Genomic DNA, 18203 nt, shown 5'->3' on the forward strand with positions numbered 1-18203 from the left:
TCAAACTTCACTCGAGCATTCATTTTCTGGAAACTCAAATCCACTAATCATTTCATCGTTATCATCTTCCCTCATATCAGCATGAAGATCTTTGGATCAATCTAAATCCATTTCGTTTTAGGGTTTTAATCAAGTCCAAGCTATGGATTCACATATTTAAATTTCAAATTTCAAGTTTCTGTCCGCATTTTCATCATGTCACGAATCGTAGCTCGAAATGCTCATTCGAGCAATCAACAAGAGGAAGCAAATGAGAATGAATTGGAAAACTCGCTGAATTCAGCTCACTTTCCTCCTCCGAGGACACCACTCAACACAATTCCTGATCCATCTCAGTTCCATAGAGAGACTCACGAATCAGATTTCAATTCCAAGGAGAAAACTGAGAGACTCGACGCAATTCATGCTGGTACTGCTAGACTTTCTGGTAAGAAAATTGAGTCTGTTGATAAGAGTGGAACTTATGCAACACCTAGGGTTTCAAATCGCCAGGGGAAACTGCATTTGGAGCCAAACTCTGTGCAGAACACGCCAACGAGAAGTGGTAATAGAGCTTCTCTTGGTGGAGGAATGGGGGCTTATGGTTTCGGTGTTAGAGCTGCACACTTCGCTAAAGGGAAAGAGACAACCTCTACTTATAGGCACTCAAGAAGGAATTCTATGGAAATTTCTGAGTTTCCAGTGGAAGCTCAGCATTTTGAGCTTGACGAAGATCCTGCATTTTGGGCGGAACACAACGTACAGGTTTGTTCATCGCCTATTTAATTTCAGGATTTGAATGTAGTGGTCTACTGCTGGCTGGCTCCCAGGCTTTCCTGCTGTAACCAACCCGCTAGTAAGGCTAGGGCAGAAAGAAATAATAGAAAAAGAGCTCCAATATAAAGATCTTATGAATAACATGAGATTCTTTTGCCGCAGGTTTTGATAAGAATTCGACCACTTAGTTACATGGAAAGAGTTTCACAAGGTCAGGGTACGTGCGTAAGGCAGGAGAGTTCACAGTCTTTGCTGTGGCTTGGTCATCCTGAAACCAGATTTACTTTCGATCACGTAGCGTGCGAGACCATATCACAGGTATTCTATCACATTTTTTTATGGAATAAAAGTACTAAAATGAAAGACAAGTTCTATGATGTGGGATTGTATTTGGTATTTCCCTGTAATGCATTGTTTCTCACTATGATTTTTCGATTTTATTATGATCTGAAAAAATCTGAAAGCTTATATAGTATAAGCTCAACGATAATGTTCTTTTGGTATTTGAGTGATGACACATGAAGAACCTAAGAATTCATGCTTTTATTTTCTTCTATGTTATTGATGCTTAAGCTAAATAGAACATAAATAAATTAATCCTTCTCATTTGGTTGATATAGGAAACTTTATTCAGGGTTGTTGGACTGCCTATGGTGGAGAACTGCATGTCTGGGTACAATAGCTGTATGTTTGCTTATGGCCAGGTAAGGATTGTAATATATTTGCTGATGGATGGAATTTGGACAATAGTAATCTTCAAAATGTTGTCTTGCAGACAGGTAGTGGGAAAACATACACCATGATGGGTGAGATAAATCAACAAGAAGACATATTTGGTGAAGATTGCGGGATAACACCTCGTACATTTGAGTATTTATTTTCAAGGATACGACAGGTAATTTGGTTTCAGCTTCTTTTCCACATATAGAAAAATTCACATTAGTTCTGATGTGATTTCTTTTTGCATTTTGTGGGTTGGGCGTGAGGAGGTTTATATGAATATGATGAATGTTTGTAGGAAGAAGAGAGTAGGAGAAATGAAAAGCTCAGGTTCAGCTGCAAATGTTCTTTTGTGGAGATATACAATGAGCAAATAACAGATCTTTTAGAGCCTTCGTCGACCAATTTGCAAGTAATCAATTACTGCAACTTGATTCTTGGTCAGGCCTTTGTATGCATTATTATGCAATAAATGATAATCCTTTTTCTTTTCTTGCTATCGTAGCTTAGAGAAGACTTAAGGAAAGGTGTATACGTTGAAAACCTTACAGAATCGAACGTGAAGACTGTTAACGATGTTATCAAGCTTCTGTCACAGGTGGGTAAAAGTGGTGCTATATGATAACTTGTTGCGCATTAGGTTGACACAATCTGATGACTTCTATTTCAATTTGTACAGGGTGCTGCCAACAGGAAAATTGCAGCAACCAACATGAATAGTGAGAGCAGTCGTTCCCACAGTGTTTTCACTTGTATACTTGAAAGCTGGTGGGAAAAAGATTCCATGACGCACTATAGGTTTGCAAGGTTAAATTTGGTAGATTTGGCCGGTTCCGAGAGGTAAGTTTTCTCTTTTTACTATTACCTTCACATATTACTGTCTCCAATGCTTGATTAAGTTTTTGATCAATTAGGCAAAAAAGCTCTGGCGCTGAAGGAGAGCGTTTAAAGGAAGCAGCAAGTATAAACAAATCTTTATCAACTCTAGGGTAATACGATAAGATGCCTTGTTTTAACTTGTGTTTCTTCAGAGACATTTCCTCATGTAGTACTTGCTTCTTTGGATTTTCTGTTATTCTCTTGATGAAACGTTGCACTTAAAAGCATAATCATCTTAGGCCAGCTTTTGGATAACATTTCAACTTGTTTCATGATGAAACAAATTGTGACTTGTCTAATATTGAAATGTAGAAGTACTCCAGCTACTAGTCCACACTAAAGATTACAATACAAGTTGAATTTGAACCCCTTTATTTTATAAATTATAATCTGAAATAAATTTGATCGGGCTGTTATCATTAAATTTCGATTGTAGAACACATCTTTTCATGACTTGAGAACAATAAGGCAATACACCACCATTCTAGAATTCTCCATCAGCTCATTACGAACATTGGTTTTGCACAAGAAATTGGAACTATCATCACTGACTGTGTTACAAAATCTTATATTAGTTTTCTCAAGGTTTCAGTTTATATGTTCCCATTGTATGTTTAATAAGAGCATACTGAACGCTAACATAGAGTTGGCTATCTTAACAATTTGACCTTAGTGTTGTATTATAATAGGTCTCTTAAGCATGTATTAACTCGTGATTTTTTCTGCTTTAGATTGGTGATAATGTCTTTGGTTGATTTAGCACATGGAAAACATAGACATGTGCCCTACCGAGATTCTCGTCTGACATTTTTGCTTCAGGTGAAAATATTGATTCTAATGTACAGTGTCTATGTGGCACTACATAATTTTGGTATTTCACTAAAAATTCTATTTCTAAATATATGGATGCAGGATTCTCTTGGTGGAAACTCCAAAACAACAATAATAGCAAATATTAGCCCATCCACGTGGTCTGTGTTAAATTTTATCATTCTAGTCATGAAGTCCTTACGGATTTTGTATTTAGTTTTTAAATATGAAAATCATTATTCCTTGCAGCTCTGCACTTGAAACTCTAAGTACACTCAAATTTGCCCAACGTGCCAAACTCATCCAAAATAATGTACTTAAACTTGAACTTAGCAAATATGGCTACGATCTTGAAACCTTGAAGGCATTTAATTTTTCATTTATCTCTGTTCATCATATAGGCTACAGTGAATGAAGATGCTTCAGGTGATGTTAGTACTCTTCAACGGCAAATTCAACATTTAAAGGTAAAAGATGCTGTATAACAAAGTTTAGTTGGAAATCTGCTGAAAATTAGAACTGAAGCATTTTCCCTCATCATGCAGGATCAATTGTCCTTACTAATGAAGCATCATAACCTCTCACCAGCTCGGTATAATAGTGTGCCACATTTTGAAGAATCTACTTTTGCTAGTTGTTCCCAAATGTATGATTCCATTTTTTTCAGGTTCCGGAACTTTTATGAGCAAGGAGAACGAGAGACACTATTAGCTGAAATCTCAGAATTACGGGAGCAGGTTATTGAAATGTTTTCTTCTTGTTAAATAGCTTCATTACATGGACGTATTTCAAAGTTAATTTTCTTGAGCATGCAGGTCTTAGATACGCATGGAACAAAGTCCTCTGAGAATCAAGTAAGAAAGTAACATTCAACTTCTTGGCAAGTGTTTGGTGTTCAAGTTTGAAGTCTCACTATTGTTCAAATTTGTATATGATCCGAGAGAGCAGGATAATGATATCTTAAAAGAGTTGGAAGATTGCAGAAACTTGAATTCCAAATTGTTGAGGTATTCTTTCAAATCAGTTTGTTTCTCGTTGTAATGTTCTATCGCAACAATACTTTCTCTACCCATTTGGCTTCTGTATATACTAGCCAAGGTCTTTGTTTCCTTCTCAAACTTTCTCTTTGATCAATTGAAATTGAATTCTAAAAATTTGCAGAGCCAAGGAGGTTTTGGTGCAGTAAACTTTTTGTTCATTGTTATTTAATTCATACATGAAAGGTTTATGAGGGAAATTGCTTATTGATACTAGTCCAGATTTGAAGTAGGACAAATTCAACATGATTATCTTAGAATGCTTTGCCAATATTTTTGGTCATTTAGGTGCTTTTCTTTTATATTTTTGCATTCAGAAATTCTGGATATCACTATGTTATTTTTCCTTCGGAAAAAACAAATCATGTGCTTTCATAATATGAAACTAGTAGGAGTGACTTTTTATGGTTCATTCCTTCAGAGAAATTGAGGAACTAAGAGGGGAACTGAAGAAGTACTCAACATGTACTCAAGCTGCTGTAAGGATATCTAATGAACTAGCAGACTTTTTAGTGAGTGATGACTTAGCTTGTTCCTTATAGGTGGTTAATAACTTACCTCTATTGCAGGTCACAAATTCTTATTGCAAGGATGATGAGGAGCTTAGGCATACCAATAAATATTTCCCGGTGAGTGTGACATTTTGCTTGGCTTGATGTGCAAATTATTTTGCGAGTTGTCATTTACTGCTGATATGATGTTATAGCTGGATTTGAACATAATACTTTTTCTTTCCTTTTGGTGTTACTTAATATTGATCACTTTTTACAGGTTGAAACCACATCTACTGAAAGTGATTCTATTACTGAGATGGCATCTTATGATCAGAAAGATGACACGGATCTTAAAATAAAAAATAATCAGAAGACAAGTATTGCCTTAGTTAATGAGCCTAGTAATCCTCAAAAAGAGTTGGCAGATGCCAGATTATTAATTGAAGCAATGGAATCTGAGCAGGCCCGTCTAGTTGACGAACTGCAACTTATCCAAGAGCAGAATCGACAGTACATGGAAATTTTAAACAAGAGCGTAGTAGAAAGAGTTGGAAATGGGTGCCTAGAACTACAAAATCTTGAAAAACAAAATAAAGGTCCTATGATGGAGGGGATTGAAGCTATTGGGAGCAGGGCATTGCATACCAAGTTAGAAAAACTTACTGAAGACCTTGAGAAGGCCAAATTACTTAATTGTCGATATCAAGAGGATCAGGCATCACAGTTTTTTCACCAGAATCAAGTCGAATCAATCCGTGAACAGGTTGAAATGGAGACAGCAAGAACAATTCTTTATTTACAAGAGGAGGTTTGTGCTCTCCAGTTAGAACTCAATGAAAAATTGTGTTTTATGACCCAAGAAAATGTAAGACTAAAAGAAGTCCTAGAGGCTAAAGAGGAGCAAATAAAGGCGCTTTGTGGGGATTGGGAAAAGGCAACCTTTGAACTCACAAGCTTCCTCTTAGAAGGTTCAAAATCCCTTGAAGATGCCTCAGGTCAAATTCAGAGTATTGTTTCTTCTTTTCCTCAAGTAAGTGTATTGGTTAGAGAAAACCTTGAGAGGGCTGCCCAAGCATGCATTGACAAAGAAGAAGCAATTTCACAGCTCGAAGAAAGCTTAGAAGATGCTCAGAAGATGGTAACGGAAATGGAGCTGATGTTATATACCTTGAAGGAAGCAACAATAGCTTTGAACGAATATCCACAGTCAGATAATCACAAGGCTTCTCCCAGTAATGACTTTGAAAGAGGTAGTCAAGTCTCAAAACCGGTTTCCGCCTCCAAAAGTGAAAACCATAAGATCCTTCAAATTCAAACTCCTGAAAATGCTCTGACTATGGAAGGTGCTGAGGCTCAACTTGACTTGGAAAATACTATTAATGCATTTTACGTGGATGTCGAGATGCATATAGCATCCCTCCAAACAGATATTACTGAAGCTTCTACAACATACATGAAATGGTTCCGAGACTTGGTGAATGAAATCCGGGAGATGAGAAGTATGCTTATGGAACTAAAAGAAGATGATAGAGGCTTTCAGTTTGCTACAGTCAAATCGCAAGCCTCAAAACCACTTCCATTTCACTTGTTTGAGGACCAGCTGAACATACTGAATCCGTTAAGAGAAGAACTTGCCAAGATGAATGAAAGACTTAAAATCATCGAGGATTCAATTAACAAAAAAATAAGTCCACATGGTTACCTATTAACTGATGAATCTTTAACAGAAGTAGACAGCTGGAGTGCTGATAATTCTTTGTCAGGTTATTCCTCATCAGGTTCTGAGTTTTTAAGTGAAAGTGCCATTTCCGGGAATCAATTGGATAGATTCTCCTATGCTTGCTGCTCTAAGTCTTCTGCAGAGAATACTGAACTAGTTGTAAACCTGGCATTTCAGAATGACTCACCAGTCGAAGCTAAGCCAGAAAATTCAATGAAGCCGATGAAAAATTTGCATCAGAATGAAGCAACGGCATTCTGCCTTAGAAAGGAGCTGGACATGACATTTCATTCATTCAAGAAGTTACATGCTCATTTCACCACAATTTTTGATGGGAATGATATTCTAGATATTTCTTATCCAGGAGGTATGCTGTATTCTAATCTATATGATCTTTGAATAACTATGAGAAATTGTGTTGAAGTAGGTCTTAATCTGCTATTATTATGGCAGAGATGAACAGAACAATTCAATCTTTTGGGTCTAGGATGAAGGTTGCAGAAGTATCAGGTCATAATATCAGAAAGGTAGTTATCTGATCAGAAAATTTATATATGTAATTCTACTTTTTTCTTTATTCATCTACTGCAAGATGAACAGAATCAGTAATCTTAAACTGTGCCCAATGTTTTCAATTGTCTAGGCAGATGACAAGGTCAATCAAGCTAGTAGTTTCTTAGGAAAATTTGATGAGGCCCGTGCAGTAATGATTGAAGCTGATCAAATGTTGAATGCAATGCTGAAAGAAAATGAAAAGGTAAGACAATTGAACGATATGTGGAAGCAATCTAATGAGAAGGTGAAGACCGAGAGGTCATTTTTACTCGAAGAAAATGAGCAACTTAAGGGTTTAATATCTTCAAAAGAAAAAGAGAACGAATTACTAGTGGAGGAAATGTATCAAGGTCTTGTAGAAGTAGCAAAATCTATGTCTTTATTTGAAGGATGTTTTACGCAAATGCAAAGGGAGGTGGATGACAGGTATAAGGAATTCTACTCAAATCTCTTGTTTATGGGAAAAGAGCTGCTTGAATTCGTTTTCAACTCAAGATCATCACTGGAAGATATTTTCTCTGAGATGATGCAGAAGGATTTTGCTCATTTCATCTTCCATGAATGTGTTGTACGAGAGGTTACACAAAAAATTCCTAGCTTGAATGTGCAACATGCGGTTTTCCCATTTCAACAACACAAATACTTGATGAATAGTGTGCAGAAAGTTCGCTCCTCTGGTGAAGATGATATTCCAAATACTAGTCAAAGGCTTGTTGAAGGAGAAGAATTGATCACAGAACTGGAAGAGGGAGGGGTAAGCCTATCATATGAGAATATGATCTATGAAAATTTGTCTCTTAAGAAAGAATTGGAAAGGAAAGAAGTTTTGTTGAAGGGTTTGCTTTTTGATCTTAGTTTATTACAAGAAGCAGCCTCTGACAGAAAGGAGATAAAAGATGCATCTGAAAATTTAATTTTATCTTTAAGTGAAGTTCGACAAGAGCTGGAGATGAAAACAAGTCAGCTTGATAATCTGCTGGTTCAGTATAAAAGAGTTGAAGGCCATCTGGAGGATACTGAAAATGCTTTGTCCATGTCACTTTCCGATATTACACAAGCTAAAGAAAGAATAGATACTTTGGCAGATCAAAATGACGAGTTAAGAATGCTGCTAAAAGATCTTTATCTCAAAAAATCTGAAGCTGAAGAACAGTTGGAAGAACAAAAGGAGGTAGTCAGAGGCCTGGAAAAGGAAGTTATTCACTTAACTACTTCTATTGAGAGCAAAGTACGCTCTTCAGTTGAAGGTCTAGAGGAAGAGTTGAAAGCGACCATTGATGAAAAAGATCAACTTCGCGGCGAAATTTGCTCACTGAATGAGAAACTTGAGATGGCCTATGCATTAGCTGATGAAAACGAAGCTATTGCTGTTGAATCTCGAGAGGTATGTATTAAAAACTCATTCCTCAAGATCAAGCAGATGTTACAGATGGATGTTCAAGTAATATTGACGAAGTATTTTAACATTTGTAGGAGGCAGAGGCAAGTAAATTATATGTTGAACAAAAGGAAGAGGAGGTCAAGATTTTAGAGAACTCTATTGAGGAGCTTGAGTGCACCATAAATGTTTTGGAGAAAAAGGTCAGTTTCTCAGTGGCAAAATAAAATTTTGAAAAGTAATTAACTTAAGAAATCTAATGTGCCTGTATCTATGAAGCTTTTAGCTGTACACACTGATAATTATCATCTCTAAAGTAACTAAAAACAGTGTTTTCTCAATCAGGTATACGAAATGAATGACGAAGTAGAAAGACATCGACTAATTAGAGAATCATTGGAAGTGGAACTTCAAGCTTTGAGACAAAGGTTGTTGACCGTTGAGAACTTCTCTGACGCGGTGGATTCTGGAAATATAAGCTCTGTTATTAAAGAAGATCCTATGTCCAGGTTTATAATCCTGCTATCTTTATTGGTATTAAGCACCGGTTTCTTCTTCACTTTTCATTGGATTTAAAAATGTGTTTGATGCAGATATTTGCACAGTAAGTTACTGGAACTTCATGATCAGATACAACATCTTGAGAGGGACATTGCAGCGAAGGATGGAGAGGTATGGTCTTGACTTGCTGCCTATGTTGCACGGAAGCGTTATTTCTAAAAAAAATATGGCTAGAAAACAGTAATGGAAATGGAAATGAAATGGAAACGGACACAAAACGCGAAAAAGCTACTGAAGAAGAGTTTCCGTACAACATGGCTTGCTGCTAATTTATATATTTTTCATTACAACATTCTTTGTCTATTAATATCTATTTCTCTACATATTCCTTGAAACTTTGTTCCTGTTTTGAAGATCAAGCAATGCAAAGACTACATCTCGGAACTTGTACTGCATTCTGAAGCCCAAGCATCACAATTCCAAGACAAGGTAGTTTTTCATAAATAGACTAGGCTAATAAGTGTACCTGTGTCTATTTACAGAAACAGTCCATCTATTAGGATTTGTTTAACACAATTATCATTTTTTTTGCATAATATCCTATATACACAACATCGTTATAACACGATAACTCATTTTGACACCCTAATTTGGAGTTGTTTAGATGCGCCTGGTTATAATCCTATGTCCTTTTGCATATCATAACTTAAACACTTGAACAGTACAAGACATTGGAGGCTATGTTTCATGAAGTTAGAACAAATATGTCCAGTTCATCATTCGCAACAGCAACAGTAGATAGAAGTGACAAAAGTTCAGTTAGAACCAGGGGCTCAAGCTCTCCATTCAGATGCATTTCAAGTTTAGTTCAGCAGATGAATTTGGAGAAAGATCAGGAATTGTCAGCGGCAAGGCTTCGCATTGAAGAGCTACAAACAGTATTGGCTAGTCGGCAGAAGGAGGTAAATACAGCAGTATAAAGACTTTGGTATAAGTAAACTTTAATTTTGAAGTGTTTCAGTATCCGTTTAGGAAATCGCAACTCTTCAAAACTTGTATAAAATATTTCCGTAATTTAAAAAATTAGAAACTCATTTCTTAAAATTTAGAAACTTGTTACCTAGGATATAATATGTTTTAAAAGTGGATCACTGACGAAATAAATTTGGTCATTCACCGCTAGATCTAGGCTTGTTAAATCCAAGCCCTAAAATGCTTTGAATCTCCACCCTAGGATTTTAATAAGCCTAGATATTAAGGCCCATGTGATAAAAAATACACTAGTAATTATATGTTCATTAAATTTCTAATGTATTTTCCTCATTTTCTATAAGCTTTCAAAATAAGAATTTATTTTCCCTCTATTATGTAACTTGTATGCAACTTCTAAATGTATATATATGAAAAAGGACATACATTCTTTAAAAAATCTATAAATATATCCATGTGCATTTTTTATTATTTATAGGTTTGCTCGACATTTTCGTTTCCTAGATATTTTCTATCTATGCTGCACGGGAATGGAAATGGACACGGGGAAACATTATTCCTAAAACATAGCCAGAAAACAGAAACTGAAATGAAATTGAAACAAAAATAGAAACAGAAACAAAATGTGAAAACTGTACTGGAGAGGAGTTTCTCTACAATATATTTACAAATATCATGTTTCGTTTCCATGTAACATAGTTCATCAGTTATCTTTATTCTTTGACTTATACTTTCAACTGTCCCCTTAATTCTAACTTTTAAAAGTTTTAAATGACCCCTATTTTTGTCCAATTACATTCAATAACCCCTATGTTTGTCCAATTGAATTCAATCCAATTGCATTCAATAACCCCCTTATGGTCTAATTGCATTCAATAACTCCAAAACTTCAATTGCCTTGTGAATTTTAAAAGTTACTAATTATTTATCTATTTGGCATTTTCTTTTAAATCGTGGCTTATGGTCTAATTGCATTCAATAACCCCAAAACTTCAATTACCTTGTGAATTTCAAAAGTTCCTAATTATTTATCTATTTGACATTTTCTTTTTGACACGTGGCGGAGCGTGTCTCCCATAATAGGACAGTATTGAATGCAATTAGATAAAAATAAAGATCATTTGGATCTTTTGAAAGTTCAGAGGTCCAGTTGAAATTTTGAGTCAAGAAGTCAACATATGTATTAGTCCTTATTCTTTACTTTTTGGAGTTAATTAAATACTGGATCAGGTATGTATGCTAAATGCAAGACTAGCTGCAGCAGAAAGCATGACTCACGATGTCATTCGTGATCTACTTGGTGTCAAATTCGACATGACTAACTACGCAGTAAGCCTTTTTCAAGCCATCTATATAAGTGATGAAAACAATAGCTTCCTTTTTCAGTTCTGTGATTTCTTCTTGTTTGCATATTGTAGGACTTGATTGACCAGCACCAAGTTCAAAAATTAGTGGAGGCAGCTCAACAACAAACAGAAGAGTTCCAGTTAAAGGTAAAGATATCTCCAATTTGTTCATTATAATTTTGTTAATTAAAACTGGATATTGATTAATTACTTGTTTTCTGTGATAGGAGCAAGAAATCTCCAACTTGAGACGAGAGATTGATTATCTTATCGAGGAAAGGGAGAGGTTTGGCGCTTTCACCCGCAATCTATGGCTCTTAAACTATAGGGTTACTGAAATAATGATTCCTAAATTTTGGCATAAAAATTATTAGAAGTTTACTTTTATTATTTATGGAATCAATTTAACTAAAAGTTTAAGCTAACAGTTAAGGTTGAATTTATATTAGGGTTAATTATAAATAACTATCTTGTGGTTTGGCCGATTTGCGGACTCTGTGGTATTTTTTTTCAAACACAACCCTTGGTTGCAAAATTTGACATGTTCTTTTACTTTGCCAAATTTGACCGATAACGACCTCAAAATGAAAATTTTCAAGAGTTAAATGATATTTCAAGCAACTTTAATTTCGAGGTAAATCACAAGGTAGTTATTTATAATTAGCCCTTTATATTAATAACTGACACACCCGATACTTGAATGTCAATTAGACCTAAAGCATGAACAACACATACGTTTATCATGAAGCCAATTGAACTAAAAGCTTAAACTTTTAGTTAAAGATCAAATTCATATTAATATCTGATAACATTAAAATCCAAATCAATAAAGAAATGAACAAAATGATGACCTTGATCTATTATGGTCAATACGTATTTTACTCTCATCATTTAGTTGAAATTTGATAAGATTTTTTTATTTATTTGAACTTTAATGTTGATAGTAATGTGAATTTCAAGAATTTTTATGTTAGGAAATGAAGTTTATAGGTAATACTGTTAGTAACTCTATAGTTCGGAGGCTATAACGTAATTTACCCTACACTTTAACCTCTTAGCAGAACAATCCTATATTCATAACCACTTACAATTTGATATTGTAACTGCAGCTGCATTTGTGAAATAAATGAAAAGGCAACAGAGTTGCTTGCTGCTCAGATGGATATAGAGCAACTAGAGGAGCGAGATCAGATGCTTGCTGCACAAAATGAAATGTTGAAGGTAGTAAAACTGAGATACCATAATTGACTCTTGCTGTTGAATAACAATTTGCTTTTTGAGAGATATTTTGCAATATTTTCGGAGCAATACATCTGATCAATTAATTAATGTCACTTATACATATCATCATCTCCGATTGAAGTGATATGTATCATTCTTTTAAGGTAAATAATTTATTAGTCCCTATACTTTACCTAACATACAGTTTAGTCCTTGTATTTTAATAATACATTATTTAATCCTTAAATTTTGTTCTATTCGTTAATAGGTTAGTCCCTTGTAGAGGGACTAGACAGTTAAATAGACCAAAAGTTAAGGACTAAACGATGTATTATTAAGATACGAGGACTAAACAGTGTGCTATGTAAAATTTAGGAACTAACAAATTATTGGGAAAAGTAAAAAATAAACTTTGTGGTTTGGCTGATTTGTAAAGATAATCCTTATGGTTTAAAAGTTCGCAAATATGGATTCCGTGCTTTGTACTGTTTACAAACTCAGTAATTCAGTCAAGAATTATTGTGGTGACTATTTACCCCTTTTGGGAGTGATTTGGAGCAATTAAAAACACTGACTTTGTGAATAACTCGTATATTATTTAACGGTAAATTTCACAAAGCACAACATCCATATTTGCAAACTTTTAAACCACAGGGATTATCTTTACAAATCAGCCAAATCACAAGGTTTATTTTCGTACTTTTTCCTAAACTATTTATGCTCTTTTAATTGGCCGGTTTATTAGTCCAAGAATATAGTAGAATTTCTCTGTTTTTGATGATGATGTGTTTCAACTACACTTTTTTTTACAGAAGGATAAAAGCAATTTAATAAGGAGAGTTGCAGAACTGGATGAGATGATAAAAACTCTTCTTAAGACAGGAAGTACTCAAGCCTCGCATATTCAGAAGATGTCAAAATCTAAGGCATGTCTTCTTTGCATTTTGATTGTGTTGACGACTGATAATCTGGATATGTATGGATTATAATAAATATTCTAATCTTACAGGTTGATACTAATTTAACTGAGAAGGTAGCCCGGTCTGAAAATCTCCTTTTCCGTGTGAATAAAGAACTTGCTCAGTATCGTAACCATCCAAATGCCAAAATCAATGGGAATGGCATTGAAATGAAAAACAGGTAAATCTATATTACATGGATATGTCGGAGATTAATATAAGATCTATGATTGGGCCTAGCGGTCGAGTCCTGGTAACCTCAGATTTGTAGAATTAAAAACACATGGCGGGATGGGCCTGTCTTGTGCACGCTGCAAGCCCAAAGGGCATTTGCGTGTGGGGTTGTGTCGGAGATTAATATAAGATCTATGATTGGGCCTTAACTATCAGTTCGAGCTTTTAGTTCAATCGGTTCCATGACAGGATACTCCACTCTTCAGTAGTTTTTTTGTGTGTTTTGTATGCGTTTCTATTTCCATTTTCCGGTTAAGCTTTCAATGTCAGAGATTAATATGAATAGTTTATGGCACATTCCCTCACGTGAATGTTTCTCGGGCACAACACTGCCCCATCCCACCATGTGTTCAAATTCATCAATAAATGAGATTGTGAGAATTTGAGTCCTTGACCATTTGGTCCAAGAGGTTAAACTGATTCCATACCATATCATGAAACCATTTGAACTAAAAGGTTAAACTGATTGTTAAAACCCAATAATAATTTTTATATTAATATCTGACAAAGCGTTCATATAGTGACAATCCCATTTGTTGAATAAATTTAACACATTGTAAGATGAACTTGTATTGTACATTTGGGGCATTCACATGTGGGTGTAGGTCAGAGATTAGTGTAAAGATGTTGGACCTTAACTATCTATTTAAGCTTTTAGTTTAAATGGTTTACATTCAAGACTGTTTAAGTTATTAGTAGAGCCGTAATGAGCCGAGTGTTGGTCTGCTCATGCTCGGTTCGTTAGAAAATTGACAAGTTCTCTTCATGAATTTAGGCTCGTTAACAACTCATTAATTATGCTCATTTGAAATTTCCTTAACACAAAATTATATAGTTTGACAACCTACAAAACTAATGTTTACACAAAATTACGTTGTTTTACATTTTCCCTTTATAGAAATACCATTATTAAAAAAATAATCGAACCAAGCTTGGTCACGAACATTATAATCGAGTTTGTTCATAAACTTGTACACGAAACTATAATCGAGCCGTAAACTTTCGAGCCGAGTTTCATCGTGCTCAAATTCGGATCATTTATAAATTAAACCAAATAAAATCAAACTTTTATTGAGTAGAACACCTAACCGCTCGGCTCATTTACAACCTTATTCATTAGATTCTATGATGGTTTACAGGAGGCAAAATCCTTAGCAGTTTATGATAACTATCAGCATGTACAAAAACACACAAAATCAAATGCAATCTAGCTAGCAGAGTTGAAGGTGTGCTCTGAAATCAAAGAAGATTATGAAGAACTGTCCAATCAAAAGATGGAAACTCTTACAAGGTTAAAGCATAATCCGATTTTTTTTTTTTTTTGCCCATTCGGCAATATCATGTACATGGTTTCCATTTTTCTCTATGCATGAAATGCGTGTAAATTTCATCCACGTTTTAATGAGCCAGACAGCGAGTTTTTATGATTCTTATGAAACATACCTTCACGAAAATAATAGTTTTTGTAATATGAATTACCGATTATTTTTTCAAATAAATTTTTTTGATAGTGTTCGTGAGTGGCGGAACTAGGACCCCGGATGACCCGGGGCTCAAAGTATCCGGGGCTCAAAGTCCAGCCCGTTAAGTCTGGGCAATTTTTTTTAGCCTACAACGCATTAAAACTGTAAAAATGTCATCATTTTTTTTAGAAACTAGCATCATTAACCATCTCATCTAACTTTAAACATTGAAATAATACTACATATATTCAATATAAGTCTATCCAAAATATTACCAGACACCATTACTAAATTTTATTTTCTCAATTCTCCGGCCGCCTGCCGGGGCTGGAGCCCCCTGTAACCCCCCATTGGTTCTGCTTCTGGTGTTCGTCAAATGTAGGTTTGTGGTAAAATAAAAATTAATAGTGATATTTGCTTAAACACGATTTGAAATAATGAATACCGCTAATTAAAAGAAAGGTTTGTTTTAGGAGTTTTTTCAATTGATTAAAACATTTTTATTAAAAAGGCTTTTTTTTTTGTCTCAAATTTGTAATTACTACCCTTAATTACCTAATTAAATTAGGGAATTTATTTCCTTTATTATTATTTTTTTTATTTTCATGTGAGTTTGGAAATTTGAATCAATCAAATTAAGTTTTATTGAAAATAAGGTTTTCGGAAATTATTGAGAAATTTAAAGTTTTTTTTTTTTTTTTTTTTTTTTTTTTTGCGTACTAATAAAGATCTAAGCTATAATATGTGTATATGATGTTTTTCTAGGATACGATTAAGAATGTCATTTTAAATACTAATTTATTTTAAGAAATGTGTAATTCTATTGATAAATATAAATATTATTCATTTGCACAAAGTTATATTTATTTGAGTTGGAGAAAGCCCTCTCTAAGGCTAACGAAATAGCCGAAAGCCGATTTATATTCAATAATCCCAAACGCTTTCCAATTAGCAACTAACCATTTAAATAGATTTTTTTTTTAAAAATAGTCAAAAGATCAATGTTCTTAATTATTATTTTACGAAAACAAAATATTAGCAATCAGTTAAGTTTTACTAAACATATTTATACAAATAGATTATCAAATCAACTAAATAAAAAGGTGATTGGCTAATAATTAATGTAATCAGTTAAGGGTTAATATACTCTAAAGGAATGGTAACATGAAAAGAATATTGAATTGTATTAAGAGGAAAGAAAGAGGAACCTTACAGAATATGAGAAGAACTCTACAATACAGGAAAAATGAATCGTGAAATATAGATGAGCTTAGCTACTATTTATATTATTTTCTAACTGCTCATAACAACTAACTATAGAGCTAACAACCTAACTGATTGGATAACTACTCAATTGTGTAACTAATTATTAACAGCCTTGTAACTGGGAATATAACACAGTAAACTTAACATTCCCCCTTCAAACTTGGTGTTCTTGTGTTGATCACGCCAAGTTTGCACAAAAACTTATTGATGTGTGTGCTCAATATCTTCGTAAAAAGATCAGCAAGTTGGTGTTCAGAAGAGACATGTGGTGTAATAATGAATCCTTGCTCCACATAATCTCTTATGAAGTGAATATCAATGTCAAAATGCTTTGTTTTCTCGTGATCAACTGGATTAGCTGCAATTGCTATTGCTGAGGTGTTGTCACAGTATAATGGAATTGGTTCAGAAATAATAATCCTGAAAGCTGCTAACATGAAAGTAATTCACTTTAAGGAAGTGTAGATTGAACAGGATAATATATTCCTCTAGTCAATGTACCCTTAAGGAATCTGAGTATGTGTAGGGCAACATCCAAATGATGTTGTTGTGGATTGGTCATATGTTGGCTCAATTGTTGTGTGGGAAAACAAATATCTGGATGTGTAAATCCTAGATATAACAACCTTCCAATGAGCCTTCTGTAAGTATCTGCATTTTCTAATTTTGCTGATTCTTGTTTGGGTTGAAACCCTGAGGGCAATGGAGAACTGACTATACTAGCCTCCTGTAGTTGAGTATCAATCAACATATCTTTAATGTACTTAATTTGGGATAGTACCATTCCATTTTCTGATCTTGCCACTTCCACCCCAAGAAAATATTTTACATAACCAAGATCTTTAATGGTGAACTGTTTGTGTAAAAACTACTTCAGTGCAATGATGTGTTTTTCTGAAGTACCTGTAATTAACAAGTCATCAACATACATTACTAATACAGTTAGATATCCATTCTCTTGTTTGGAATAGAGACAATGATCATGTGATGCTTTTAGGAATCCAAACTGAACCAATTTAGCTGACATTTCTTTGTTCCACATCCTACCTACTTGTTTTAAACCATACAAGCTTTTAACCAGTTTACACACTTGACCTTCTTTAGCTTTCAAATATCCCTCTGGTGGTTTCATATAAAGATCCTCCTTTATAAAGCCATGCAAATATGCATTGTTGATGTCGATTTGATGTACTGGCCATTGTCTAGCTGCTGCAATAGCTAAAAACATTCGAACTGTTACGACTTTGGCTACAGGAGAGTAGGATTCTGTATAATCAAGTCCATAAGTTTGATTGTACCCCTTTGCCACCAATCTTGCCTTAAATCTCTCAACTGAACCATCGGGTTTCCTTTTTATTTTGAATACCCATTTAGAAGCTATACAATGCTTTCCTGGTGGTAGTTTAGTGAGTATCCAAGTACCATTCTTGTCTAAAGCTTGTAATTCATCTGCCATTGCTTGTACCCACCTTGTATCTTGTGTGGCTTGTTTGTAAGATTTTGGCTCTTTTTCATCCAGCAAGTTAGTGAGAAATGCTTGGTGATCTGAAGAGAAGTGTGGCAGCAGACAAACACCTTCTTCTGAAACATTATCTGTAGTAAGCAGATCAACACTACCTACAAAATCTGTCATCCAACCAGGCTTCTTTTTAATTCTACGTGATGTGTGAAATGAATCCTGGTTTGTTGAAGGATCAATATCAATGTTAGAAGAATTTTGTTCCACTGTTGGTACATCATGATCATGTGAATCATTAGATAATGGTTGAATATTATCAGATGATTGAGTTTGCTGGTCAGGAAAGTAACTTTCATGAAATTTGACATCCCTGGTGATGACAAATTGATTTGTATCTTGCCTGTAAACAACATAT

At 34.6% G+C, this 18203-nt stretch overlaps 1 protein-coding gene across 1 annotated transcript; it reads left to right on the top strand.

Moving 5' to 3' along the window:
• On the top strand, positions 1-15075 carry LOC136220132 (kinesin-like protein KIN-12C). Its single transcript, XM_066007846.1, has 33 exons — positions 1-744; positions 919-1074; positions 1377-1460; positions 1532-1651; positions 1775-1888; positions 1982-2074; positions 2156-2316; positions 2391-2465; positions 3087-3174; positions 3268-3326; positions 3415-3478; positions 3567-3632; positions 3711-3757; positions 3833-3902; positions 3981-4019; positions 4114-4172; positions 4624-4681; positions 4772-4831; positions 4974-6783; positions 6870-6943; positions 7060-8355; positions 8445-8552; positions 8695-8858; positions 8943-9021; positions 9265-9339; positions 9573-9812; positions 11071-11169; positions 11259-11333; positions 11414-11472; positions 12296-12407; positions 13220-13333; positions 13417-13547; positions 14740-15075. Exons 1-33 carry the CDS (start codon positions 196-198, stop codon positions 14753-14755), a joined length of 6414 nt encoding a protein of 2137 aa, XP_065863918.1. The 5' UTR covers positions 1-195; the 3' UTR covers positions 14756-15075.
• The last annotated feature ends 3128 nt before the right edge of the window (positions 15076-18203 follow it).

This window comes from Euphorbia lathyris, chromosome 2 (genome assembly GCF_963576675.1).
Source record: "Euphorbia lathyris chromosome 2, ddEupLath1.1, whole genome shotgun sequence".
Taxonomy (NCBI): Eukaryota; Viridiplantae; Streptophyta; class Magnoliopsida; order Malpighiales; family Euphorbiaceae; genus Euphorbia; species Euphorbia lathyris.